This window comes from Octopus bimaculoides, chromosome 15 (genome assembly GCF_046866305.1).
Source record: "Octopus bimaculoides isolate indiv1 chromosome 15, ASM4686630v1, whole genome shotgun sequence".
NCBI classification, from domain to species: domain Eukaryota; kingdom Metazoa; phylum Mollusca; class Cephalopoda; order Octopoda; family Octopodidae; genus Octopus; species Octopus bimaculoides.
Window position 1 is genome coordinate 9,743,490 of NC_142942.1, and position 28,000 is coordinate 9,771,489.

At 37.6% G+C, this 28,000-nt stretch overlaps 1 protein-coding gene across 2 annotated transcripts; it reads left to right on the top strand.

The window, feature by feature from the left end:
• Nucleotides 1-22: 22 nt before the first annotated feature.
• On the top strand, nt 23-27,999 carry LOC106876863 (E3 ubiquitin-protein ligase rfwd3.L). Of its 2 annotated transcripts, none has more exons than XM_089363395.1 (15): nt 23-247; nt 4,017-4,934; nt 6,117-6,188; nt 8,153-8,416; nt 10,235-10,320; nt 11,504-11,606; nt 12,764-12,933; nt 14,933-15,065; nt 16,169-16,270; nt 18,335-18,498; nt 21,578-21,781; nt 23,252-23,346; nt 24,222-24,313; nt 26,550-26,723; nt 27,654-27,999. In XM_089363395.1, the coding sequence occupies exons 2-15, from the start codon at nt 4,017-4,019 to the stop codon at nt 27,807-27,809; spliced, it is 2,733 nt and encodes a 910-aa protein (XP_089219521.1). In that variant the 5' UTR covers nt 23-247; the 3' UTR covers nt 27,810-27,999. The 2 variants fall into 2 exon arrangements, with proteins under 2 accessions (XP_089219521.1, XP_089219522.1); XM_089363396.1 differs by having other exon boundaries at nt 4,017-4,733.
• The last annotated feature ends 1 nt before the right edge of the window (nt 28,000 follows it).

Genomic DNA, 28,000 nt, shown 5'->3' on the forward strand with positions numbered 1-28,000 from the left:
CTTTACAAAACGAGACTTTAACGAGATTTGTTCCAATAACACAAACAGGCGGACTTTTTTGATCTTGTTTCTCTCATTTTCCACGTTCATCTCGTTTGTCATTCATGATACAGTAGTAGTGATGCTTGTTTTTGGCCCTTAGCTGTTCTCACGCATATATATACACACATATATATATATAGGCAGGGAGTGAACGAGTGACACTGTGCATACAGCATAAAGCAGTGATGAAGGAGGAAGGCTGAAGGTAAGCAATAAAAACCCATCGAGATGTAATCATTTTTTGACGGGGGTAACTCATTAATTCTTTCGTGTCCAACAAACGCTACCTACAGTGTCTTAGTCTTCTATTACAATGCCATTCACGTCTGGAGTGCTTTATAGGAATGCTAAATCGATTCCAATAACACGCGGGAAAGCACCTCATGGTTAACGCTCACCAGGCTGGTTTATGTTCCCGGGTGAAGATCTTTATATTAACCACTAAACTTCTATCAACTCACAACCGACTGTTTTAAAAAAAGAAACGGGTCTCGTTGGATTAACTGCAGTGGAAGTGGAAAATCCCACCGTTTGTTTTGTTTATTTATATCCCTTTTCGTTACATGTTCGAGCAATTCAAATATAAAACGTGTGGAAATCAAGTACGGCGAAAGTAAAGAATACGTACTCCACTCGTTTTCGGCGTAACAAAAACCCTAATCTTAACCCCAACCACCGGCTGTAATTATTCTTTACTTTCGCCTAAAGTACCAATCAAATACTGGAGTCCATGGAGTTTCGAACTAAGTCGCTCCAAAAATCCCCGTCAAAACAGAGTTTTGACGGGGATTTTTGAATTTTTCTATTTCACCACACACTTGATGGATTTCAACATGTTCCTTTTGTTTTTTTTTATAAAGGTTTCTCCCATCGTTTTTAAGTGCATAATGCAAAAAAAAATTGACAAGTCTGTGCTGAGGGCCCCAGAGAGGGAGGGTGAGGGTAAAAAAAATCATAGATCTTCAAAAGTTTTTAAGTAGGCGACCTGTTCCGAAACTCCGCCTTGGAGACGGTTTTTAACTTGTGTTGTTCAATATATAAGGTATTTCCAAAGAAGCACTCAACCCGAGTTATGGGCTATCAACACTCAGATTCCAGACTAATACCGAAACTCTCCAGGTGTAGAAAATCCTGATTTCACGACGGTAAAACCGTTTTGTTGGTTTCCTCCCAATATCTGGAAGAGTGCACCTTTGTTGCATGTCTGATGAAGTGTCACTCTAATATTGAACCGCAAACATTACGTAGATTTTGACTTTAAATTTTTGCGTAAACTGGCGTTGCAAGCAAGAGTTGGTATTAAAACAATTATAAATAACTGTGTTAAAGTATTTCTATGGATTATACTTTACTCGTTGTTTATATACCTATATATAAACCTTAAGTGAAGAAATATTTTGTAAGAAAGAAATCAGTCTTTTCACAACCGTTTATAGATTCTAATGATCCTTTACTTTCTGAGTTCGAATCCTGTTGTGGTTTAACTTTTCGGCACTATCCTGCTATTAGCTGTCGACAGCTAATACCATGACTGGCCGGAGCGAGCTGTATGTCTGTCTGTCTGTCTCTCTATCTATCTATCTATTACTCGAAAGTTATTGGAACAAATTTGACACCTATATCCATGCGTTTGAAAACACAACACAGAGTATAAGGGTACTCGCGTCCGCGCTAGCTAGTCGTGAGTGGTCGATCCTATTATTTTTAAACTTCAAACTTCATTTGTTTTCTATTTTGATAAATTCTCTCTGTTGAAAATTATATTTTTATATTTTAAATAATTTGCAATTTCAGGAAATATGTTTTTATATTAAATTTGTGTTTTCTACTCACGACTAGCTAGCGCGGACGCGCGAACTTTCGAGTAATAGATAGATAGATAGATAGAGAGAGAGAGAGAGACAGACAGACTTCACTAGCAGTGAGCACTTTCACTTCTGACAGCTAATAGCATGACAGTGCCAACTTTTCTATCCATTCCTGCTGGACCGGTTTAATAAGCCTGTGAAATGTCCTAGAAGTTAAGCTCGCAAGTACTATGTTGTCCAGTGTCCCTTCATTGTTTAAAACAGTGGGATATAAATTGAAGTAGATTTGTTAATGAACCAGTTCATTGCTTTACCCCAGTGATACTCAAGTAGGGCCCATATGGCCCTTGCTGGGAGGAGAGGAGATAAGATTTTGTTAAAATCCATGTGCAATAAATTGGTTATACTTCTACAATCCTGTTACTTTGTTTCAATTATTAGACTGCCGCCATGCTGTGGTATCGCCTCGAGGAATTTTTTTGATTACTCATTCGGTCTGTTTTTGTGCCGAATCGTTAAGTTACAGGGGCGTAAACAAACTAACAACGGTTATCCAGCGGTGGTGGGGAACAAACGTGTGTGTGTGTCTTTTTTTTATGGAGCACTCCGTCAGTTACGACGATGAGGGTCCCAGTTGATACGATCAACGGAACAGCTTGCTCGTGAAATTAACGTGCAAGTAGCTGAGCACTCCAGAGACACGTGTATCCTTAACGTAGTTCTCAGGGAGATTCAGCATGACACAAAGTGTGACAAGGCCGGCCTTTTGAAATACAGGTACTACTCATTTTTGCCAGCTGAGTGGACTGAAGCAACGTGAAATAAAGTGTCTTGCTCAAGGACACAACGCGTCGCCGGGAATTGAACTCCCGACCTTACGATCGTCAGCAGAATGCCCTCACTATACCACGCGCCTTCACACACACACACATATAAGATACTGTTAACAGTTAACCATATCTTATAATTGGTAATGTTAATAATCTTGGGACATGATGTGCAGTGGCTCCAAACCTGAGTGTTGCCACCCATTATGTTGAGGAAAGAAAAATCAATAAACACGAGGGCCTGGCCAGTTGCTGTCAAGATGTCAGCTGTTCTAGGACCCTGTACTACTGATTTATTCTGCAAAATAGGGATAGTGGCAGTCTGTCGGATAAATGATCCCTGTGAGGTGGAATGGCTGCTGCTGTGAGTGTCACTTGCCATTTTCTGCAGCAACACCATCATAGTTATTATCACAGGGAATGGCTAAGCATCCCTCTTGTTCTGGGAGGTGTGGGCCATCACTCCTCTATTTTCCGCTGCTTCGTCCCCCCACCCATTTTTTTCTTTCTTGTCTCTCTTCTTTCCTGCTTCTTTAAAACCTTCAAAATTGTTCTTAAAAATTTTAATCATAATGTAGAAGCCCAGCTAGAGCATGAGCACCTCAATCTCAGGATCATGGGCTCAATCTCCATCAGTCACATTATGCTGTTTTAGACAAGCATGGCTGTGTGGTTCAGAACCTTGCTTTGCAACTACATGGGTTTCAGGTTCAGTTCCATTACACATCACCTTGGGCAAACATCTATTATAACCCCAGGATGATCAATGCCTTGTGAGTAAATTTGTTACATGGAAACTGTGTGGAAGCCTGTTGTGTGTGCATGTATGTCTTTGCATCTGTGTTTGTTATCCCCACCACTTGACAATACGGCACGCCGGGCAAAATGCTTAGCGGTATTTCGTCTGCCGCTACGTTCTAAGTTCAAATTCCGCCGAGGTCGACTTTGCCTTTCATCTTTTCGGAGTCAATTAAATAAGTACCAGTTACACACTGGGGTTGATATAATCGACTTAATCCATTTGTCTGTCCTTGTTTGTCCCCTCTATGTGTAGCCCCTTGTGGGCAGTAAAGAAATTAAAAAAAAAAAAAACTGGTGTTGGTTTGTTTATGTCTCCATAACTTAGTGGTTTGGCAAAAGAACCTGATAGAATAAGTAACAAACTTTAAAATAAGTACTGGGGTTGATTTGCTCAACTAAAGCCCTTTGGGGTGTGCCAAGTAAAAGATAATTATCCTTATAATGGCTGGTGTTAGTAATCTTAACCATAAATATCTTTATAATTGCTGGCCTTGATCTTTTTCTCTTGAAATCTGTTTACTCATTGATATATTTTCAGATGAGCGAAAATGAAGCCACAACTTTGACGACTTCAGATCACCCAACTTCAGACAATGCAGATTCAGATTACACAGCTTCAAGCCAAGCAACTTCGAGTCGTCATGCTTCAGGACAGGCAACTTCGGACCACCTGGTTTCAAGCCAGACAACTTTAAGCCATCCTGCTTCAGGCCAGGCAACTTTAAACCATCCTGCTTCAGGCCAGGCAACTTCAAGCCATCCTGCTTCAGGCCAGGCAACTTTAAACCATCCTGCTTCAGGCCAGGCAACTTTAAACCATCCTGCTTCAGGCCAGGCAACTTCAAGCCATCCTGCTTCAGGCCAGGCAACTTCAAGCCATCCTGCTTCAGGCCAGGCAACTTTAAACCATCCTGCTTCAGGCCAGGCAACTTTAAACCATCCTGCTTCAGGCCAGGCAACTTTAAACCATCCTGCTTCAGGCCAGGCAACTTTAAACCATCCTGCTTCAGGCCAGGCAACTTTAAACCATCCTGCTTCAGGCCAGGCAACTTTAAACCATCCTGCTTCAGGCCAGGCAACTTTAAACCATCCTGCTTCAGGCCAGGCAACTTTAAACCATCCTGCTTCAGGCCAGGCAACTTTAAACCATCCTGCTTCAGGCCAGGCAACTTCAAGCCATCTCGCTTCAGGCCAGGCAACTTCAAACAATCCTGCTTCAGGCCAGGCAACTTCAAGCAATCCTACTTCAGGCCAGGTAACTTCAAACCATCCAACTTCGGGCAACTTAACTTCAAACCCCTCAGTTTTAAACCATCCAACAACTTCAAACCTCTCAGATATTGATGATCATCTTACTGGTGATAATGATGATGATGAAGATTATGTTCCTGGTAACGAGAATGATTATGATGAGGGGCCAAATACACCACAGTTATATGTTGAAACGGCTGAATCTGTATGTTAATTCAAACCATTTTTTTTTATATCTCTTTAATTAAATCAATTAAAATTAGCTGTGTAAAATGCTAAATTACATGGTCTGACACGTCTACTTAACATCCATCATGTTAAGTTGTACTCCCGGGCAAGACATGTAGCTTAGCTTAGCTTCAGTATGCATGGTTGACAGCCAAGTGGTTAGCAACTAAAAGAATCTTGACCATTTTGATACCAAACTGCCCAAGACCACCTGTGGATCTATGATACAATCTTCCTATTTTGAAATGAACTAAATTAAAACCTTCCATAGAAATTTCATATTAATTTATGTTCTAAACTCCAGTTCAATAATGATAAAGTTGTTTTACTAAATTCTTCGTTATTACCAAATTAATTAAAACAAAGGCAATGTATTTTAACAGGAATTCAGTAATGGAATGGTTAAAGCAGTAAGAACAAACCAAATGAAAAAGCATGCCAAAATAGACACGGAATTCTGGTGCAGTCTTCTATCTGACCAGCTCCTGTCAAACCATCCAACCCATGCCAGCATGGAAGGTGGACGTTAAGCAATGATGATGATGATATATATCAACGTCACCTTCCTGGCACTTGTGCCAGTGGCACGTGAAAAGACATTCAAGCAAGTTCATTGCCAGTACCGCTGGACTGGCTCCTGTGCAGGTGGCAAGTAAAATACATCATTTCGAGCGTGGTCGTTGCCAGTACCCCCTGACTGGCCTTCGTGCCGGTGGCACGTAAAAGCACCCACTACACTCTCGGAGTGGTTGGTGTTAGGAAGGGCATCCAGCTGTAGAAACTCTGCCAAATCAGATTGGATACTGGTGTAGCCATCTGGTTCACCAGTCCTCAGTCAAATCGTCCAACCCATGCTAGCATGGAAAGCGGACGTTAAACGATGATGATATATATACATATATATATTTAGACAGACAGACTAGTGTCTTTCAGTTTCCATCAAGGAAATCCACTCACAAGGCTTTGGTTGGCCTGGGCCTATTGCAGTGGGACTGAACCCAAAACCACAGGCTTGGAAGCAAACTTCTGAACCTATCTGAAAAAAAAATTATCATTTTCTTAACAACAATTCACCTTGAGTATTTAGACTTTTAAATATTTGGATGATTTATTAATTTCACTGTTAATCACTTGTATTTTATTGTTTTTTTCCTTTTAGTCAGATTCAAATGCTGAACAGGAGTTATTTGTGGCTTCCAGGACGTCAATTGTACATATAAATGTTGATTCTGTAAGTTAACATATCTATCATTATTTTCGTCATCATCATCATCATCATCGCTGATAGGATTTCTGAGGCAGTATTTTATGACCCCAATTGCCCTTACCATCACCAACCTTTTACCCTTTTAAAAGATGCACGGGCATATTAGATGCACCCCGGTTTCAGTGGTAACATATTCAGGATAAAAATGGTTTTCATTGTATAAAAGCATGTAATATTAAATTTATAGGAAGGCAGTGAGCTGGCAGAATTGTTGGCACACCACGCAAAACGCTTACCAACATTTCATCCATCTTCATGTTCTGAGTTCAAATGTTACTGTGGTCAACTTTGCTTTTAATCCTTTCGGGGTTGGTAAAATAAGTACCAGTTGAGTACTAGGGTCAATGTAATTGACTTAACCCCCTCCCCTGAAAGTACTGGCCTTGTAGCAAAATTGACTTATGGAAGCCCAACTTCATATATAGGACCCATAGAAGGATTTTTGAGACTTTTTCACTAAAGTAATGAAATTTGGTCTTGTATTTGTCATTCACAAAGATGGAGCTTCTTTGTGACCACTCGACCTGCCAGAAATAGTAGCAGAATCTCTCACATCCTACTTTTAAGATACCTTGCTTGATTTGGTCTGGAAAAACGGGAAGAATATTGTTGGAATAGGTTGACTTAGGGTTAAACAACAATTACTACCTTATTAGTTTGGTATTTATATTGATTTCAAATTTTGGTACAAGGTGATCAGTTTTGAGAAGGAGAATAGTTGACTACATTGACCCCAGTGTTCAACTGGTACTTATTTTGTCGACCTCCAAAAGTATAAAAGGCAAAGTCGTCCCTGGTGACATTTGAACTCAGAAAGTAAAGTTGGATGAAATGCCGCTAAGCATTTTGCCTGCCATGCTAATGATTCTGCCAGTTCACATCTTCATTTGGTACTTGTATTGGTTTCAAATTCTGGTACAAGGCTGTCGATTTTGGGAAGGGGAATAGTTGATTACATCTACCCCAGTGTTCAACTGGTACTTATTTCATCGACCCCAAAAGTATAAAAGGCAAAGTTGACCCCAGCAATATTTGAACTCAGATTCTGTCAGTTTGAACCTTCATTTGGTATTTATATTGATACTCACACAAGGCACTATTCTGTTGTATGCTGTCAGTAAAAATGCAGACGTAGGAGTGGCTGTGTGGTAAGTAGCTTGCTTACCAACAACATGGTTCCGGGTTCAGTCCCACTGCGTGGCACCTTGGGCAGATGTTTTCTACTATAGCCTCAGGCTGACCAAAACCTTGTGAGTGGATTTGGTAGACGGAAACTAAAAGAAGCCTGTTGTATATATGCATGTATGTATGTGCATATGTTTGTGTGTCTGTGTTTGTCCCCACCAACATCGCTTGACAACCGATGGTGGTGTGTTTACATCCCCGTAACTTAGCAGTTCGGCAAAAGTGACCGATAGAATAAATACTAGGCTTACAAAGAATAAGTCCTGGGGTCGGTTTGCTCGACTGAAGGCGGTGCTCCAGCATGACCGCAGCCACATGACTGAAATAAGTTAAAGAGTAATATTTCAGAGTGGTTGGCGTTAGGAAGGGCATCCAGCTGTAGAAACTCTGCCAAATTAGATTGGAGCCTGGTGTTGCCATCTGGTTCACCAGTCCTCAGTCAAATCGTCCAACCCATGCTAGCATGGAAAGCGGACGTTAAACGATGATGATGATGTTAGGGATTTTTAAAGATTGAATGCTTATTAGGGTCCAGTAGAGTAAAATAGGAATCAAAGGGGTCCATAAGGAAAAAATGGTCGAGAACCACTAGGTTAAACACTTCTTTTGTTGCTCTGGTCATCAAAAATTCAGTGACATTGGGAACCTATTGCTAATGACATTGCTCACAAATTTCGATATAAAAAAATAAACAAAACAAATTGATTGGTTTTTATTATTATTCTTTAATTTCTATTTGTTAGTCTGGAGAAACCAGTGATTCTAACCAGCCTGATAACGAGGTGACAACAGAACCAGCCGAAGTCATCGTCATCGCAGGAGATGACGAGAATAATTCCAACAACAACAACCATGGTCCAAGAGCAGAAAATGTACTGCCACAACGAAATAGTACGCCACCACCATCTTCAGCTTCTGACACTGATTTTCGGTCACCTAAGCGGCGCCGAATTGAATCTCCAGCAAAACCAGATCACCACAAAGAAGGTGATTCACAAGATGATGAAGTAAGCTAAAGAACTATTCAGAAATTTCAATTTTTTTAATTGTCTTTGTCTTATTTTATTTTCTACCCAATATTCTCAATTCTCTCATGGAGTATGTTAAAGGCATTGGCTATATGATTTATAGTCAATTATCTGTTATCCATCACAATGTGGTGTACATGATCATTATTTTCCATGGTGGTGGCAGTTGCATGACTTGGGTCATCTTGAACTCTCTCCCTTCCTCTTCTAAATTCAGCTGCCCACTTTTGCACTGCTGATAAAAGCTGGAGCATTGTCCCTTAATGTAGCAACCATGTCAGCATGAATGTCCTTGGGGGCTAAACCGTTTTTCTGCAGGTACTTGATAATACTACAATGCCAAAGTCTATCTACTTTCAAGAGAAGTCGGTACTAGTTACTTTGGAAGTCTTCTTTGAACATTTAGATGTCAGCTTACCTGGAAAGAAACAATGCGGTTATTAAAAAGAAGAGTTGAAATTAATGAATGCAAGATTTTGCAGCTCTAGCGTCACTCCTTCATAGGAAGACTATGAACTTTTCAGCCCCCACCCTTATATAGTTAACCCTTTAGCATTCAAACCAGCCCAAATGCTCTGCCTGTTTTGTGTTCAAACTGGCTGGACGCAGCTTCTCACACCTACCCTACAATGTCATCCTAAAATCATACAATCACATCATCAAAATCTGAAGGCTAAGAGATAAGGCCTGATTAACTGAAAACAAATTTCACCAGTCCTCAGTCAAATCGTCCAACCCATGCTAGCATGGAAGGCGGACGTTAAACGATGATGATGATGATGATGAATATGACTAAAGCATTACATTTGACAGAATAATCTCGATGCTAAAGGGTTAAGCAATGCTGAGGCTTTGAGCTAATGCTGTAATCACTATTTCAGAGTCACATAGTTTTCTCCCTTTATCTTTTTTATCATTATTACTATTGGCGCCTAATCTTCTGAATTATCCAGCTCCAGTCTTTCTCCATTTCTCTCATCCTCTCACACGAAGGCCAGTCAGGCGGTACTGGCAACGGCCACGCTCAAAATGGTGTATTTTACATGCCACCTGCATGGGAGCCAGTCCAGTGGCACTGGCAACGATCTCGCTGAAATGCCTTTACACGTGTCACCGGCACAAGTGCCAGGAAGGCGACGCTGGGCACAGGTGCTGTCACGATTTCGTTTTTTCGCTTTCGCTTGCCCCAACAGGTCTTCGCAAGCCGAGTTTAGTGTCCAATGAAGGAGACTACATTGGCACACACACATACGTATATCTGTATGTCTATTTGCATGCATGTTTCCTTCCATGTGTATTTGCATTGGTGCCAACTGTACAAAAGTGACATTTGTTTTATGTTCCATGGCTTACTTTTGCAGTTCAACATGCTGGATGTCTGTAGACTGAAGTGCTTTACTCGAATAACACATATGAGATGACATCAGGAAGGGCATCCAGAGGTAAAAAAAAAAAAAACCATGCCAAAACTGACCTCATGCCACATAAAAAGCACTCAGTCCACTCTGCTGGGTGGTTGGTGTTAGGAATTGCATCCAGTCATAAAAACCATTCTAAAACAGACACAGATGTCTGGTGCAGTCTTCTGCCTGGCCAACTCCTGTCAAACCGTCCGACCCATGACAGCATGGAAGGCAGACGTTAAACGATGATGATGATTTCATAAGCCTCATTACATTACAAGGAATTTATGCTCTCACCTATATTCTTGGTACATGTTTTGTTTTAAAGATTTTTTGTTTTGTTTTAAATATTTGGTCTTGTGTAATGATCTTGTGCTAATCCTATTTATTGTAGACTTGCTCCATTTGTTTCGAACCTTGGACAACCTCTGGTAATCATAGGCCAGCTTCCCTTAAATGTGGTCACCTGTTTGGTCAAAGGTAATTGACTTTCATGCAATTAATTGTATAAAGATTGTTTTTTTTTGTTTTTTTTTTCTTTTAATCCAGATTGAGTAGTTATGACCTTAACAATCAAAAAGAATAACAGTCCCCTACTACAAAATAACCGAATCTCTCTCAAATCCTATCTTACTGTTTTAAGTATGGAAAAGAGGCATTTGATGTGGTGGTCACAGCTGGAACCAAATGTCAGCAACTATAAGACAAACAAAATATACAGGGTGTCCACAAGGTCTGGGTACATGGAGTAAATAAAATCATAACATAATTAAGTATAAGAAATAATAATTTCTTAAAGAATGTGTTAATCCCCATGTACCCAGACTTTGTGGACACCCTGTGTAAATAAATGATAATAAGTAAATTTTATTGAACCTTGGGAGGAGCATTATGCTGGTAATAATAAACACACACACTGGTTTGGTCCTTTATTGTTATTGTTTAGTATTGTTTGTGTTGTTATTTCTTGTTTTTTGTCAAACAATTATTTAATTGCATTGTTGCAACCTCTTCAGTGACACATTTTTCCTCTTCCATTTCTTTTGAACTTATGTTCCAGTGTCGGGATTTGTCCAAGATCTGTCCAATATGAGTATGTGTGTGTGTATATCTGTATGTGTGTGTGTGTGTTTGTTTTTTAAATACTGACTTATGTCATTTTTATATACATAAGTTAGCGGTTTTGGTTTTCTCTTTGTTTTCTTCACAAATGCACACACGTTCATCCATATCACGTTTCTCTCAAAGACAGTTAAACTGTCTTCTTTGTTTGATAAATGCTGAATAAATTGATGTGTATCTGTGCAAGAGTATGAGCATGCATAAGCCTGCATGTGTGTACGAGCATGTATGTCTGTGTTTCCTTGTGTGTGTGTCCATGTCCGTGTGTATGTGTGTGCATTCGAATGTGTGTGAGTTCTTGTGTGTTTGATTTCTACAGCTAGATAGCCTTCCTAATGCCAACCACTTTACAAAGTGTACTGGATGTTTTTTGACATGGCATCAGCATGAATGAGGTCCCCAAGTAATTTGCATGACAAGACCCCCTCAACTAAGGAGTGATGTACTATCAAGGAAGGTGTATATTTATTTGTAAGCTATGTTGTATTTGTACTGTATTTCGTTTAGCATATTAATATTTTATTTCTTTATATTGTCTCAGCTGCATTGAAAAGTGGTTAAGAGGTCAAGGAGATAAATGTCCCCATTGTAACTGTAAAGCCAAAAGAAGTGACATACGAGTCGTATTTTCCAGAAATATCCGGGTGGGTATTGACTAAATTCTTTTCAAGTATCTCTCTCTCTCTCTGTGTTTGATATATGTATGTGTGTGTGTGTGTGTGTACAGGCATGGCTGTGTGGTAAGAAGCTTGCTTCCAAACCACATGGTTCCAGGTTCAGTACCTGCCACTTTGGGCAAGTGTCTTCTACTATAGCCTTGGGCCGACCAAAGCCTTGTGAGTGGATTTAGTAGACAGAAAGTGAAAGAAGCCCATTGTGTGTGTGTGTCCCCACAATTGCTTGACAGTCGATGCTGGTGTGTTTACATCCCCTTAACTTAGTGGTTCGGCAAAAGAGGCTGATAGAATAAGTACTAGGCTTACGAAGAATAAGTCCCAGGGTCGATTTCTTTGACTAGAAAAACCCCTTAAGGCGGTGCTCCAGCATGGCTGCAGTCAAATGACTAAAGCAAGTGGTTGGCATTAGAAAGGGCATCTAGCTGTAGAAACTCTGCCGGATCAGATTTGAGCCTGGTGCAGCCATCTGGTTTGCCAGTCCTCAATCAAACCGTCCAACCCACACCAACATGGAAAGCGAACGTTAAACAATGATGATGATATATATATACACACATACATACAAGCATGCGTACATACATGTTAGTGTGTGCATTTGTTTAGCCATGTATATATGTGTACATATCTTTGTATTTGTGTGCATGACATATGTAGATGCTGAAGAAGCTTCTGTCAGTTTCACGAGACCATAGATCTACACCTGGAAAATCCTATTTTGTTCTTGTATACGGAACAGCATTTGCCGGGGACAGTGTCAGCAAATGACCCACATGTGTGTGACAGTCCTGTCTGCAGAGCCTACACTTAAAGGCACTGTCTGCTATCTTGATGCTGCATTTCCTTAAATATGATTTTCTTCATCAGCATCTCTTATCGTTTTAAGCCCTTGTCTGGTTCCTGTCTCTAGCAGGAGTGATCATCAGCAATATACTCCCATTTTGCAATGTTCATGAAATATATGTATATGACCTGTGTATATAGGAGTAGTATATATGTATGTGTGTATGTATGCATATAACTGTTTGTTTGTGTATGAATATATATGTGTATCTGTATTTGTGTGTGTGTGTGTGTATATATATATATATATATGTATCTTTATTAACAATGTTGCTGTTTCCTAGGCTGTGGACACTATTGAACGTGATAGAGCTTTACAGGAACTTGCTCAAAGCAAGCAAAGAAATGCTGAATTGAAAATGGAATTAGCTGAACTCGGTCGCAAATATCAACTGAATTGTTCCAAGCTACAAAGTGAACTTCAAGAGGCCCAAAATGAAATTAAATTTCTCAGGTAACTCTTCTTTACCTATGCACACACACATATAAATAAGAGTTTGGTGTGTATGATTTTTTTTTTATTGCTTTTGTGTTTTCCTCAAATATATCTTTGTGTGAAAATAAAGCATAATGGTTTTATTGTTGAGGTGCTGGACAATTGATCATACGGTCGTGTGTCCAAACCCTACTGTAGCCTTTCATATTAACAAATTGAATATATACCCTTTGCTGCAAGGTAAAGCATACAAAGTATGGTTGCATTCATTGTTGAAAACCAAGTTTATGGATTTTTACCTCTAGATCAGGGATGGGCAGCCTTTTCCAAAACGTCGGCTGCAGGAGTCATGACTCAGCATTTGGCAGGCCACACTACTAAAAGAATTCAAGTTAATTTCTCAAACTCAGTGGTTTGGCAAAAGAGACTGATAGAATAAGTGCTAGGCTTAAAAGAAAAAGGTTCTAGTATCAGTTTCATCATCATCATTTGTTCAACTGAAATCGTTCAAGATGGTGCTCCAGCATGGCCGTACTCAGCTGACTGAAATAAGTAAAAGAATACAGCTCAAGAGTAACAATCTTCTTTTACTACGTACATTGTTCATTACTACTTTACTGGGAATCCAAGAGAGAGGATGTTTAACCCATTAGCATTCAGATTACATGTTTTTTTATTTACTCCCACATTATCCTGTAGCTTTAATTGTATAGTTTTACGATGACATTGTAGGGTTGAATATTTGAGCCATATATTTGAGCCATATATGGCTTGATTAAATGCTAAAGGGTTAACCTATTCCCACTATAGTGAGAATACATCTTGACAGGGTTAAAATCTGCAACTGAATGCTCTTCCTAACATTAACTTTTTTACAGAGTGTTATTGGTTTCATTTTACCATAGCACCAGCACTGGTGGACCTTGTCTTGTTCACAATGAGAACAAAAGAATTCTCTCTGTTTTATATATGCCTTGTTTTTCAACTACTTTATAGAGTGTATTGTCTATGTAATTAATATTTGCCCAACGCTTTTAACCCCAAATTTTGCCGGTACAAAGTGACAGTTGCACTTGGTGATTGTGGCACATTGGATAATGGTAACTAGGTATTGTGATTGTTGATGTTGAAAAATTTCTCAAATAGGCGCAGGCGTGGCTGTGTGGTAAGAAGCTTGCTTCCCAATCACATGGTTCTGGGTTCAGTCCCACTGCATGGCACCTTGGGCAAGTGTCTTCTACTATAGCTTTGAGTTGACCAAAGCCTTGTGAGTGGATTTGATAGACAGAAACTGAAAGAAGCCCATCATATATATATATATATATATATATATAAAGTTGTATATTGTCAACTTAATGTGACAATCCCAATAAGGGAATACACTACTGCTGTTTAGCCCTAGGAAGCTGGACCGCTTCCTGTCGGCCTTGACACAATTACTGTGTCCTTAAGTTTGTGAAGGGGAGACAAGCTCCCCTAGCCAGCATTCAGGGACATGTTTCTGAGTCTTTGCTCGTCATCAGCCTGAAGTAGCTTGCCAGCTGGATAGAGAGGCCTGTTTCTCCTTCACAAACCTATGTAAATCATAGTGAAGTTCATTCACTGATCAAGTTTTAGGGAAAAGAACCAAGGTTCATGAACTCATCGATGAAAATTCACTGTCGCATTTTATACTGTGAAACTTAATTTAATTTTAATTTTTAATAAATTGATTTTAATTGAGTTTTTACCTGTAATTTTGGATTTTTATTCCTAATATTATTTTTATATATATATATATATCTTTGTGACTCTGTTTGTCCCTCTGTCACCACTTGACAATTGGTGCTGATGTGTTTATGTCCCTGTAACTAAGCAGTTCGGCAAAAGAGACCAACAGAATAAGTATTAGGCTTTAAAAAAGTTCCAGGGTCGATTTGTTTGACTAAAACCCTTCAAGGCAGTGCTCCAGTGTGGCCACTGTCAAGTGACTGAAACAAGTATAAGAATAAATGCAATGATTTATGTTTTATTGCAGGAGTCGGTTGATGGGAAGCAGCACTGGCGCAACTTCTGATGTTTCACTCTCTCAGGAAAATTCTGTAAATAAAAGCCAAGAAGCAAACAGAAATGGACAATATAGATGTATTAAAACAATTTTGATTTGGGAGGTATGTGACAAATCATTTAAAAACTGGGGGTTTTTTGTACTTTGATGTAAGAATAGATTTGCAATTATGAAGGGGTGCTGAAAAATTCCTGACTTTAGGTAAAAAAAAAAAAAACACAGGAGGATCAGTTAATTATGATTTTATTCAACATATTCCCCTCTCAGATTCACACACTTATTGTAGCAGTCCTTCTGATTTTCTAAGCCCCGTAAAAAGAACTCAGAAGGTTGGGCCTCCAAACAGGCCTTTAACGATACCCTTAAAGCTAGGAACTTTTCAGCACCTCCTCTTAAGGGACCTGCTTTGCAGTAGCTACATGGTTTCATGTTCAGTCTTGCTGCATGCCACACTGAGCAAATGTGTTCTATAACTTTGGGTTGAACAATGCCTTGGTGCAATTTGGCAGATGGAAACTTTATGGAAGTCTCTTTGTATATGTATATGTTTGTGTACTTGTGTGTATGTGCATTTATCTCTGTGTGTCTTCACACCGGCACAGCTTGAATGATGTGTACCTTTTGTTTATCTTCCTATACACAATACATCCCACAGATCAGCAATTTGATTACAGAGGCCAGTAAAATAAAGTATGATACATGCTCATCATTTAACATCCATTTTTTTCCTTACTGACATGGGTTGGAGGATTTTTCTCAGGTAATATTTTGCTGTAGGGTGGCAAGCTGTCAAAATCGTTAGCACTCTGGGTGAAATGCTTAGTGGTATTTCATCTGCCATTACATTCTGGGTTCAAATTCTGCCGAGGTCGACTTTGCTTTTCATCCTTTCGGGGTCAATTAAATAAGTACCAGTTATGCACTGGGGTTGATGTAATCAACTTAATCCCTTTGTGTGTCCTTGTTTGTCCCCTCTATGTTTAGCCCCTTTGTGGGCAATAAAGAAATAAATATTTTGTTGTAGTTACTTGGTGGAGAATCGAACAGATTGAAGTCAAACATTGAAATGTGCATGGAACAGGCTAATCTGAGAACTTATAAATGCTATTAGGCATTGTGTCTTTACTACTATTGCCAGTCTACAGTACTAAAGAAAACTTCATTTCAGGCTTTTCCAAATTCAACAAAATTCTCATTTAATTTTAGGGTGGGAACTGCCGTGTGATGGCTTACAGTCCTTTTCTGGGTGTCCTGGTTGTATCACAGCCCTCAAGTATTCCATTGTTCCAGGGCTTTGGTGTGAGAAAAGTGAGTATTATTAAATGTTTACATTTCATGATATTTGTCTTCCTTCTCAGTTTACAACCTAATTCTTCAGATTTAACTTGGTATTAAGTGCAATAGAATCCAGACTAGATGTATATAATGATTAACACGATAAAATTTTAATTAACATATTTAACTTTCAACATATTAAAAATTTTCTAAGTCAAACACCCATTCCTGTAATATCGAACAGAAAATATTAAAAAATGGGTTTGTTATTCAAATGCTTATAGTATCTTTACTTGTGGTCAGATTATTGTGAAAATTTTATAGTATTACAGAAAAGAATTTTTTTTTAATGTGAGTAGTCATTTGTGATAAAAAAAATCATGCTTGCTTGGTTGTTAATCGATTACATAATAATAGTAACTAAACAAAACAGATATACTGTAAAAACTCATGTAATTTGGGCACCTGTGTAATTTATGCAGGTGATTTTTCCGGATAAAAACTGTCAAAAAAATGCTGCTCATGTAAAATTCACACCCAAAAGTTTTCAGAATTGTTGATATGGCCAGGGCAAAAAGGTTTTCAATTTAGTTGTATGTAGCATAATTTCACTTACTTATGATTAGATTTTATTAAATTAAGTTTCATTACCAATAAACATCAGCTTGGATGACATTTTACTCAACAGAAGGAGGTGACTGATCAAACTGATTATGTAAACAGAATTCTGATTGGTCGAAAGTATCTTCTTGTCTCAAGCTCTGATTTTCTGCCTATTTTTGTCAGAACCTTTGATACAGAGTATCGAAATTTTAATCCCTTTCACACTTATAAAATGTCAAGCAAACTTAAAAATTTGTCTTTACCGTTTTAGCTGGGAGACCAAACTGATAGTTTGGTAACCCACTAAAATAAACAAAAGGAGAAAATAAACAGCTTTGCAAGTTTAACTCAGTGTTTATCGAACAAGAGAGGTGCGAAATTTAAGAAACAACTTGTTAGGATATACACGTCTGTTAGGGGACATATACAAGAATAGCAAAAATCTACTATACCAAAAGAACTGGTAATACATACATTACAAGTGTTCTATGAAAAGAACATAAAATTACTGCATAATTCAACATGAATGTGAAACAACGTTAAACATCATATAAGGTAAATGAAGGTTTCTGTAAGAATGCTAAGGCATATTCACTTAGTGAGTTTACATGCGCAAGGATGGATTACGATGTCGTTGGTGTTAGATGCAGTAAAAAATGGCCTGGACTGTGATTACCAGCACGAACATGAAACTTCAAAAAGTAGTTAACCATTTAATGGTTTTAGTAAATTTATACAGAAAAAGTAAGCATTATACCATCCAGCATGAATGAAAGTCAACTTCATTATATTTTTTCTGTAAAAACCTATTCTGACATTAAATGAGTCAACATCTGGTATGAATGTTTACATTTATATGTCATTTTTCAGCACAGAAAAAAAATTCTGGAAACGGTCTACTCATGTAATTTACGCACCCGCTAAGGTTAATTTGTTTTTGTGAAAAAAAAGTGCATAAATTACATGGGTTTTTATGGTACTTAAAAAAGATGATAAAAAGGGAGATGGCGGTAATAAATTACATGCTGTTAGTAATAGACATGGATGTAGAAACATGACAAATAAAAAGACAAAAATGGTTTTCCCTGACATTTTTGCAGCTTAGCTGTGGTAGGTAAACTGTTACATCAGACACAACATACAGAGGCTTGCACAAATTTAATCAACACATGTAGCAACAATTTGACTGCTCTTTTTGTTCTGTATACAAATTAGTTTGTTGGATGCACATATCAATCAAATGTCAGTGGAAAAATTTTTAAGAATACTCAGGAAACTTCACATCAAATCCTAAAGGTGTTTTTAGACAAATTCTGCTTACGAAATGTTCACTTCTTCAGGTTACATTTTATCCTAGTTACTTGACGGAAAATTGAACAGATTGAAGTCAGACATCAAAATATACATCAATCAGGCATTTTACTGTATGTATTTATTGTGTGTGTATTTTCCCCATTTAAAAATTTATCTATGCACATATGAATGTTCTTACAGATTAGTACGGTGGATTTTCGGACGACTGAATATATCCCACTTCATTCTAAACTTATCCGTTCCATGAGTTTCCATCCAACCTATTCCGATGGTTTACTGCTTAGTTGTGCTATGGATAAAAAAATCAAATTAACCAGTTTAATTAGCAACACAGTTGTTCAACAGTAAGTATCACAATTCTTGTTCCTTTAACTCCTGGTTAACCATGATCAACTAGACCTTTCATATACACACATACATTCACCCTCTCATATGTCATTATCATCATTCTTTTAATCCACTATTCCATACTTCATGGGTCAAATAGTGTTTATTAAGTCAAATTTTCTACAGCTGGATTCTGATCCTGTTGTCAACCTGCAAAATGAATGTCTCTGCTTATATTACAGCAACACTTTTACATGTTTCAGTCAAGACTGCAGCCATGCTAGGACATCAAAATATATATATTTATTACTGTGTGTATGTGCAATGATATATATACATGCTTACACACCCACACATACATATAATATACAATATGTGTGTTTTTTTTAACAGCATATGCATGGACATGTGGTTAGAAATTCTGTTTTGCAACCACATTGTTTTTGAGTTAGTTCCAACTGCATGGAACTGGGTAGGTATCTTTTCCTATAACATTGTACTGATGAATGCTTCGTGAGTGGAATTGGTTGAAAGAAACTATAGGAAGTGTAACAGTCATTCCAGCTCCATCACATGACTTTTAGAGGCCTTCTGCAAAAGTACAAGTTAAATTTATTTAGGTCTATTACAAGTTTCAGTAAGTAAAACTTCCAGAATGAATAAAAGAGCGCTTTTATAATCCAGGTAACTTTCAAAGAAAAACATGGTGCACTTTTCACTTCATGAAATCATCAATCAGTTTAGAATAATCAAGCTGAGAGCTAAGTTAATGTTCAATAGATATCATAGACAATCCACAAAGTCTGGTATATGTTTGTGGTACAATATAATATTTTTACAAGAACTTTTGCAGGTACAATGTATTACTATTTTATTTCTTGAAATTTTCAGTTAACATAGATTGTTTAATTCTTGTTCAACATCTTAACCAAAGTAAATAGATGACTCATCTACATACTTTGATCTTAACATGGGGCCCCTCAACCGCGGAGGCCCCCTGCGACTGCAGGGGTTGCAGGGGCTTTGCAACAGCCCTGAGTTGTTCATTCATTCATTCATAGACAGATTTGTGTATGCATGTAGTTATCCCATTGTTTTGATGTTTGTGTACAGTTTAAAAACAATGACTCCGTTGAAATGATGGCAACTTTGTTGACAATCTGCTGCATAAACATGTCCAGCTATTGAGCTGTTTATTGGTTGAAGGACAAGGGGAAATAGTTTCTTATTCTTATTTAGAAACAAGTGGAGGTTGCTTACAAGAAAAGCATCTGATTGTAGAAATCTACCACAATTATTTTAGTCTAATCCATGCCAGCATGAGAATGTGGACATTAAAACAATGATTGTAATATATCTATGTATAACTAGATTTAGTTTATCCAATAAAACAGAACTGATAGTTTGGTAGAATTTATTTGGTGTAATCAATAACATGATCACACATCAAGTGATAGTTACATGAACACCCATAATGTGAGATGTTCTCTCTTTTCTGTCTTGTGACATATTTCTTAACATTTAACATAATTTAATTTTAAAATGTTATATTGTTTACATTATAGCTAAGATATATATATCATCATCATCGTTTAACATCTGCTTTCCATGCTAGCATGGGTTGGACGATTTGACTGAGGACTGGTGAACCAGATGGCTACACCAGGCTCCAATCTGATTTGGTAGAGTTTCTACAGCTGGATGCCCTTCCTAATGCCAACCACTCAGAGAGTGTAGTGGGTGCTTTTACGTGCCACCGGCACAAAGGCCAGTCAGGAGGTACTGGCAACGGCCACGCTCGAAATGGTGTATCTTATGTGCCACCTGCACTGGAACCAGTCCAGCAGTACTGGCAACGAACTCGCTCGAATGTCTATCGTTGCCAGAGCACCAGCTGTCTGGCTTTCGTGCCGGTGGCATGTAAATAGCACCATTTGAGCGTGACCGTTACCAACGTCGCCTTCCTAGCACTTGTGCCATAAATATATATATATATATATATATATATATATATGCTTGTATAGAGTGTGTGTATATACATGCCAAATTTATTCATGTATAATTTACTTATTTTCATGAAAAAACAGGATTAATTGGTTTCCATTATGTTGGCTTTACAGCTGGTACACTTTTACGGCTTAAATGGGAAAATTCAAAAGTCACTTTAAAATTTGCTTTTATTTTTATTTAAGAGATGTGAACTTTTTCATTGTATTTTGTACAACGATTAAAGTAAATCTGGTTAAAAAGTCCCCTTTAGCCATATATCATAATTCTATCTACTACAGGTACAAGGCCTGATATTTTGGGGAAGGGTGTTGGAGGCTAGTTGATTTCATCAACCCCTGTACTTGCCTGGTACTTATTTTATTGACCCCTGAAAGGATGAGAGGCAGAGTCAACTGCGGCGGAATTTGAACTCAGGAAGAAATGCCTCTAAGCATTTTGTCCAAAGTGGTAACAATTCTTATTTCTTTATTGTCCACAAGGGGCTAAACATAGAAGAGACAAACACGGACAGACAAAGGGATTAAGTCGATTACATCAACCCCAGTGCACAGCTGATACTTAATTTATCGACCCCGAAAGGATGAAAGGCAAAGTCGACCTCGGCAGAGTTTGAACTCAGAACATAAAGACAGGCGAAATACGGCTAAGTATTTCGCCCGGCGTGCTAACGTTTCTGCCAGCTCGCCGCCTTTATTTATTTATCATAATACAGAAAGGAAGTCAGTGGGTATATGGTGGTAGTGGGGGGAAGCCATTGCACATAATTACAGATTAGCATTATACATGAGAATGTATTATACACAAATGTGGCATATGTGTTTGTGTATGTATATGTGTATATATATGACGGTGCTGAAAAGTTTCTGGCTTTGGTTAAAAGAAAATACAGAAGGATCAGTGAATTATGATTTTATCCAATATGTTCCCCTCTCAGATTCACACACTTGTTACAGTGGTCCTTCAGTTTTTCTGACCCCTGTAAAAATACTTGGAAGGTTGGGCCTCCAACCAAGCCTTTCACGACACCCTTAAAGCCAGGAACTTTTCAGCACCCCCCTTGTATATGTGTGTATAATGTTTTTACAGGTACGAGGTCCCACTTCCTGCTTGGAGTTGTGTCTGGAACACAGATGACCATAACTACTTCTTTGCTGGCATTCAGAATGGTTTAGTGTTGGAATATGATGTCCGTAAGACTGATACATTTATTCAACAAATAAACACCGAGGGGAGTCGGTCACCTGTTGTTTCTCTACAGTATATTCCTGCTGCACCTTTTGCTCACTTCAGGTATGGTTATCTTGTCATGCTGTTCTTTTACTTGTTTCAGTCATTTGACTGCAACCATGTTGGAGCACCACCTTGGAGGGCTTCTACTTGTAAAAATCGAACCCAAGACTTATTTTTTTAACCCTTTAGTGTTCGCATTATTCTGTTAAAATTAATGCTTTTTCATCTACCTTGTTTTGAACTAATCATACATTATCTTGTAGCTATGAGATTTTGATGAGGTAGCTGTTAATTTTTAAAACAATATTGTAGGGTTGGTGTGAGAGACCAGATCTGGCCAGTTTGAACATAAAACAGGCAGAATACTTTTGGCCGGATATGGCTGGTTAAAATGCTAAAGGGTTAAAGCCTGGTACTTATTCTGTCAGTTTCTTTTGCTGAACCACTAAGTTACATGGATGTAAACACACCAACATCAGTTAGCAAGCAGTGATAGAGGGACAAACACAAACACACACATACGACGGGCTTCTTTCAGTTTTCGTCCACCATATCCACTCACAAGGCTTTGGTTGGCTCAAGGCTATAATAGAAGATACTTGCCCAGGTTGCCATGCAATGGGACTGAACCTGGAACCATGTGGTAGGGATGCATGCTTCTTACCACACAGCCACACCTGTGCCTTAAAGACGAAAATGTTTTCATATTTATATCTACATTGCACTTTAATTGGTTTGATACATGTTTGTATCAGACTGGATTTTTAGTAGAAACCTTTGTTTCTACGTTAAGGCTTATAATGTTTTTATGCACCAAGTTGTGTGTCTGGCCTTGTAAAGAATACAGCTGCTACTTTTAATTTGCATCATATCTGCTAGCCATCACTCTCGCTTTCATGTTACTCATTATTGGCATCCATCAGTCACTCCTTTTCTCTTCACCGTCAGCCATCTTTATTCTTTCAAGCCTTCACTCTTCCCTGACATTCATCATTCTCTTTCATTTTCATTTCTCCCTCTTCCATCAATTTGTCTTCCTCGTATCTCTGCCTCATTCCCTACTTTGTCCTTACACTGTTTTCATTTTATTGAGTCTCCTTAACAACAACCATCATATAGCTGCTTATCACTTTCTTCCTTCCCTACCACCCTCTCACCTTGGCTCTCTCTCTCCATCCATCCAGTTGTATTTGCCTGTATGAATTAATACACATAGCATTAAGTTTACTTTTCAGTGCAAAAGTCTTTCTGTTTTGTAAAGACTAACGATTTTATAAGCTGGCTTATTGATTCAACCAGTCCATTTCTACAGCAGCTGAAAAAACCTGATTGATTAAATTATACAAAAATTGAGTACTTCTTAGTTTCAAGATCTGTTTTTGCCTATATGAATACTGGAACATAATAGATGCCATTAGATTTTGAATGTCAAAGAATTAGAACTTGATGGTTTTATATTGTGACAGCATATATTTTGATGTCCCTTATGCTACTTTGTGATCCTGATCGTGACTTTTATTCATTTTCTAGAGCTGGTGGACTGTTGGTTGGTCAGTTAGATCGAATCAGCTTTTATGAGAGAAAACCTAACAATAAATATGAAGTTCATCTTCTTCCTTTGGAAGGTAAGACTTAAAACTGAACAGGTAAGGGTAAAGAAAGTCACTAGAACTGTTGCACTGGTGATGGTCTACTTTGGCATGGATCAGGCTGGAAATAAAACCAGAAGTGATGCTTAGTGTTTGTTGGTGTGGTATGCCATAAGATGAAACAGATAGAAATTAATTCTTCAGCAAGAGGCTCTTTATTAAATAAGGTATTATTCTCTCATGAAGGATTTTACCTGGTATATTTCACTATCATACACTGATTTTTGGTTTTAAACACTGAATTCTCCAACTTTTCTGTGTTCACATCTTTACCTTTTCTTGTTGATCTCACAAATATTTCTACAAACTTGTAGTAAAGTCCTGAAGACAATAAATTCCGTTTAAATATACCCCAGAGGTTACTCATTATAATTGTAGTAATATCATCAAACAGTTATTGTAATTGAAAAGACTTCATCTCAAAATGATCACAATAAGCAGATTCATTAGAGTATTAGAAAAAATACCTTGCAGTATTTCATTGTACACATTTATGTTGTGAGATCAAATCTTTTTAAGGTCAGCTTTGCTTTTCATTCTTCAAAGGTAAAAAAAAAGTCACAATCAGATACTTATTTTTTGTGATTGTGATGGAGGAATGAAAGTGAAATTTTTAATTGACAGATGATCATGGAAAGACAAGTAAATATTATAAATTGTATAGCCTGATATTCTGTCAATTCAATTTAATTTATTTGTTCAAGGGCTCATGACAAACACTAAAATTGGTGACTGAGCACCAAATCTTAAGTTAAATTCTAGAAATTCTTCATTTCTCATAACTGGTGATTATCAGTACTTTTACCAGCTTCCTTATGTTTACTTTATTTTATTTCATTTTTGTCTTAAAGGTAACCTCACAAGTTTATTTTTTGAAACTCACACAAGACAGTTATTGGCAAGTTTTAGGAATTCTACCAAATTTCCCAAGGTCCGGCATTTGGTGAGTGAAGCAAAAACAAAATAATATGTATTCATCATTATCATCGTTTAACGTCCACTTTCCATGCTAGCATGGGTTGGACGATTTGACTGAGGACTGGTGAACCAGATGGCTACACCAGGCTCCAATCTGATCTGGCAGAGTTTCTACAGCTGGATGCCCTTCCTAATGCCAACCACTCCGAGAGTGTAGTGGGTGTGTAGATAAAAATGTTTGTTGGTTCATTGACCTCACTGGTTCACAAATTGTGCACTTTGGGGGGTGCCTGGCATGTCATAGATTTTTTAAAGTAGAATATAGACGCAGACATGGCTGTGTGGTTAAGAAGTTTGCTTCTCGTCCACATGGTTTTTGGTTAGGTTCCATTGCCTTGCACCTTGGGCAGTTGTCTTCTACTGCAGCTCAAAGCTATAGAAGACCAAAGCTTTGCAAGTGGATTTAGTAGATGGAAACTAAAAGAAGCCTGTCATATATGTATGTGTTTCCTTGTCTTGACATAGTGTGATAGTTGCAAATTAGTGTCACTGTCATACAGTGTCTTTCATATCCAGTCTTCCAAAAAAAAAAACATGTCTGGCCATGTGGAAATATTACCTTACTTGGAAGTAGATGAGGGTTAATGACGTGAAGGTCATCCAGACCTAAAATATCTGCCTCAGCAAACTCCATCTCAACCAGGGTCCACACAAATTGAGTATCCACAAAAGTATTTTAAGAGCCTCTGAAAAAATTTTGCTTTAGACGTATGTAGTGGTAGGTATTGCAAGAATCAGCTAGGGTACTTTCTCTATTGTTTTACATAGTTTAACCTAAATGTGTGAAAAACAAAATATGGATTTTGCAAGAAGTTTCTGTAAAACTAGTTTTTAAGCATCAAATGGCTATGGAGGTCCACCAGAATAAAATAGCAATCAAGGGGGTCCACCAGAATAAAATAGCAATCAAGGGGGTCCACCAGAATAAAATAGCAATCAAAGGGATTCATAGATTAAAAAAAAATGGTTAAGAATTCCTGATCTAACCCATGCTGACATTGAAAACTGGACAGTAAATGATGATGATGATAGTGGTGGCAGAAGCTATTTTAAGGCTTTAGAAATGACACAATAGTAGCTAAATGTCTTGAGAAACTCTTCCTCAATGGGTTAGAGGTCTCATCTTGCTTGTATGTTCTATTTTGGCATGGCTTCTGCATCTGGTTATTCTTTGTAATGTCATCTACTTTTTCAGAATTTAATGGTTGCATTTATCCTGGCACCATTACTAGAGTTTATCTGTGTGTCAGCACCACTCCTCTGTATCCCTCTGCTTATTCAAGGCAACATGACTCCTCCCAGTCTATGAAAAGACACATTAGATAATGTGCTCTCTCAGTTGAGCTGGGACTGAACAGTAATCAGTCCACCACTATATCCAACATGTATCTGCTGCATTTACCACAGTAACTGAAACACACACACACACACACACATATATATATATAGTTTTAGGGAAAAGAACCAAGGTTCATGAACTCATCGATGAAAATCCACTGTCACATATAGAAAAATCAATAAGTAAAAGCACAATAAATGAGTATAATATAATACAAAGTAAATATCATAAGATAAAGATAATAATTATTATTATTATTATCTTTATCTTATATTTACTTTGTATTATATTATACTCATTTATTGTGCTTTTAATTATTAATTTTTCTATATGTGATAGTGGATTTTCATCGATGGGTTCATGAACCTTGGTTCTTTTCGCTAAAACTGTATATATATATATATATATTTGACTCTGTAAAGCTCAATTTAATTTTAATTTTTTATAAAATGATTTTAATTGAGTTTTTACCTGTAATTTTGGATTTTGTCCCTAATATTATTATATATAATATATATATATATATATATATATATATATATATATATATATATATATATATATATATATATATATATATATATAGACATGGTTGTAACTGAACACAATTTGCAGTGAATTCAATGCTTCCAACCAGGTCAGACTGTACACAGCACACACTTCTACAGTAACTTAATCTGTTAAAAATAGCAGTCAAATCTCCTAAAAATCACCTGTCCAGGATTCAGTGACCACATTATATAATATAGTCACTAATATATGTATGTGTGTTAGCAACATAGGCAGTATTAATACTGAGAGGTAATATTTTATCTCCACTTAAACGTGGATGTTCTGTAACTGTTTCTTTCTCAATCTCTAGGTATGTGAAATGACAGCATCTGTTTCTGATGACCACAATATTTGTAGCTGTAATGTTGTCCAGACATTTCACGGTAGCTCTCCACAGACGTTACTCTCCCGAACATCGCTGATTCAACATCCCATTGACAAAAATCAACTATTGATATGTGCCAGTGAAGAATTAGCGTGTGCGGTAAGATTATAAAGAGACAAAATTTCCAATAATGCTATTTTTATTGTTACTCTGGAACGGTAAAAAAATGATTAATTTATTAAGATTTATTTAACAAATATCACTAAAACTTGTATATACAACTGCTTTGTTTTAGCTTAGTTCTGAAATGAAGCAAGCACGCCTCATGATTGCTCAACCTGCTAGAAATAGCAACCAAATCTCCTGGAGATTGCATCCTATGAGCTTAAAAAGAGAGAAAAAAAACTTAACATTATTGGAGAATGTGATACTTCTGAAGGACAAAAGTAATGGAATGGGCAATGCATTTTTATCTTAGGTCTGTTGAGCCAGTTGTTACCCCTACATGATGCAGATGAGTCAAGTCTTATCCTAAACAGCAAAGTCAGTTTCTCTCACAGTAGTTCTGAAATGTAGTTCATGGTGCACCATGAACTTTTGAAAATATAATTTAAAGGCTTTAGAAAATCCACAAGCTTGTTATACACAAGTACGATTACTAATAAGCAATAGTGACATACCAGTTTTGAAACAGATCTGTACATGTTTTCCGTAAGAAGTTCTATGACAGGTCAAAGAATTGTTTCCATACACACAAAGAATCTGCAGGTTGAACTCACAACCCAAGAGCTGCTTTGCAACTAGCACCACCAACTTTGGCTATTAGACATTGAAAGTGTCAAAACAGTTGCTTGGCTTTTTTGTCTTTCATTGCTTAACCAGAATCCCTGAGACTTGTGAGCAGAAATCTTCTGGCCCAAATGCTTGCAGTTGTCTCTGCTAAAGGCATACTGGGACCAGGCAGTAAATTTGGGTGAAAGATTGTCTGAAGTGCAGTCTCACCCACAGTTCACCATACCACCTTTAGCTATTTAAAAAAATTCAAATTTGGCAATGATTTGTACTGATACATCTCTCTTTATATTTCAGATTAATATTTGGGATGGAAAAACCTTTCAATATGTCCAAAAGTTGTCTTGTGGATCCCCTGTTCTTGATATTTGCTCCATCTCCACAAAAGACAATCATTATCTCCTAGCTTTAACCGAAAAACAAGTGAAACTTCACAAATGGTCTGAATCATAAATTCCTTGGACACGAACGTCACTACTTATGGAGAGAGAGAGACTATCAAATGTGAATTTGAAGTGAAACAGTCTTCTGCGAAGTTATTTCTCATTCCGTATTTCATTGAGGACATTGTTATAGCTCGTGGTTGAAGTGGACACTTTTAAAATTTAATTTTGTATTAAAATTATTTTTTAAAGAAACAATAC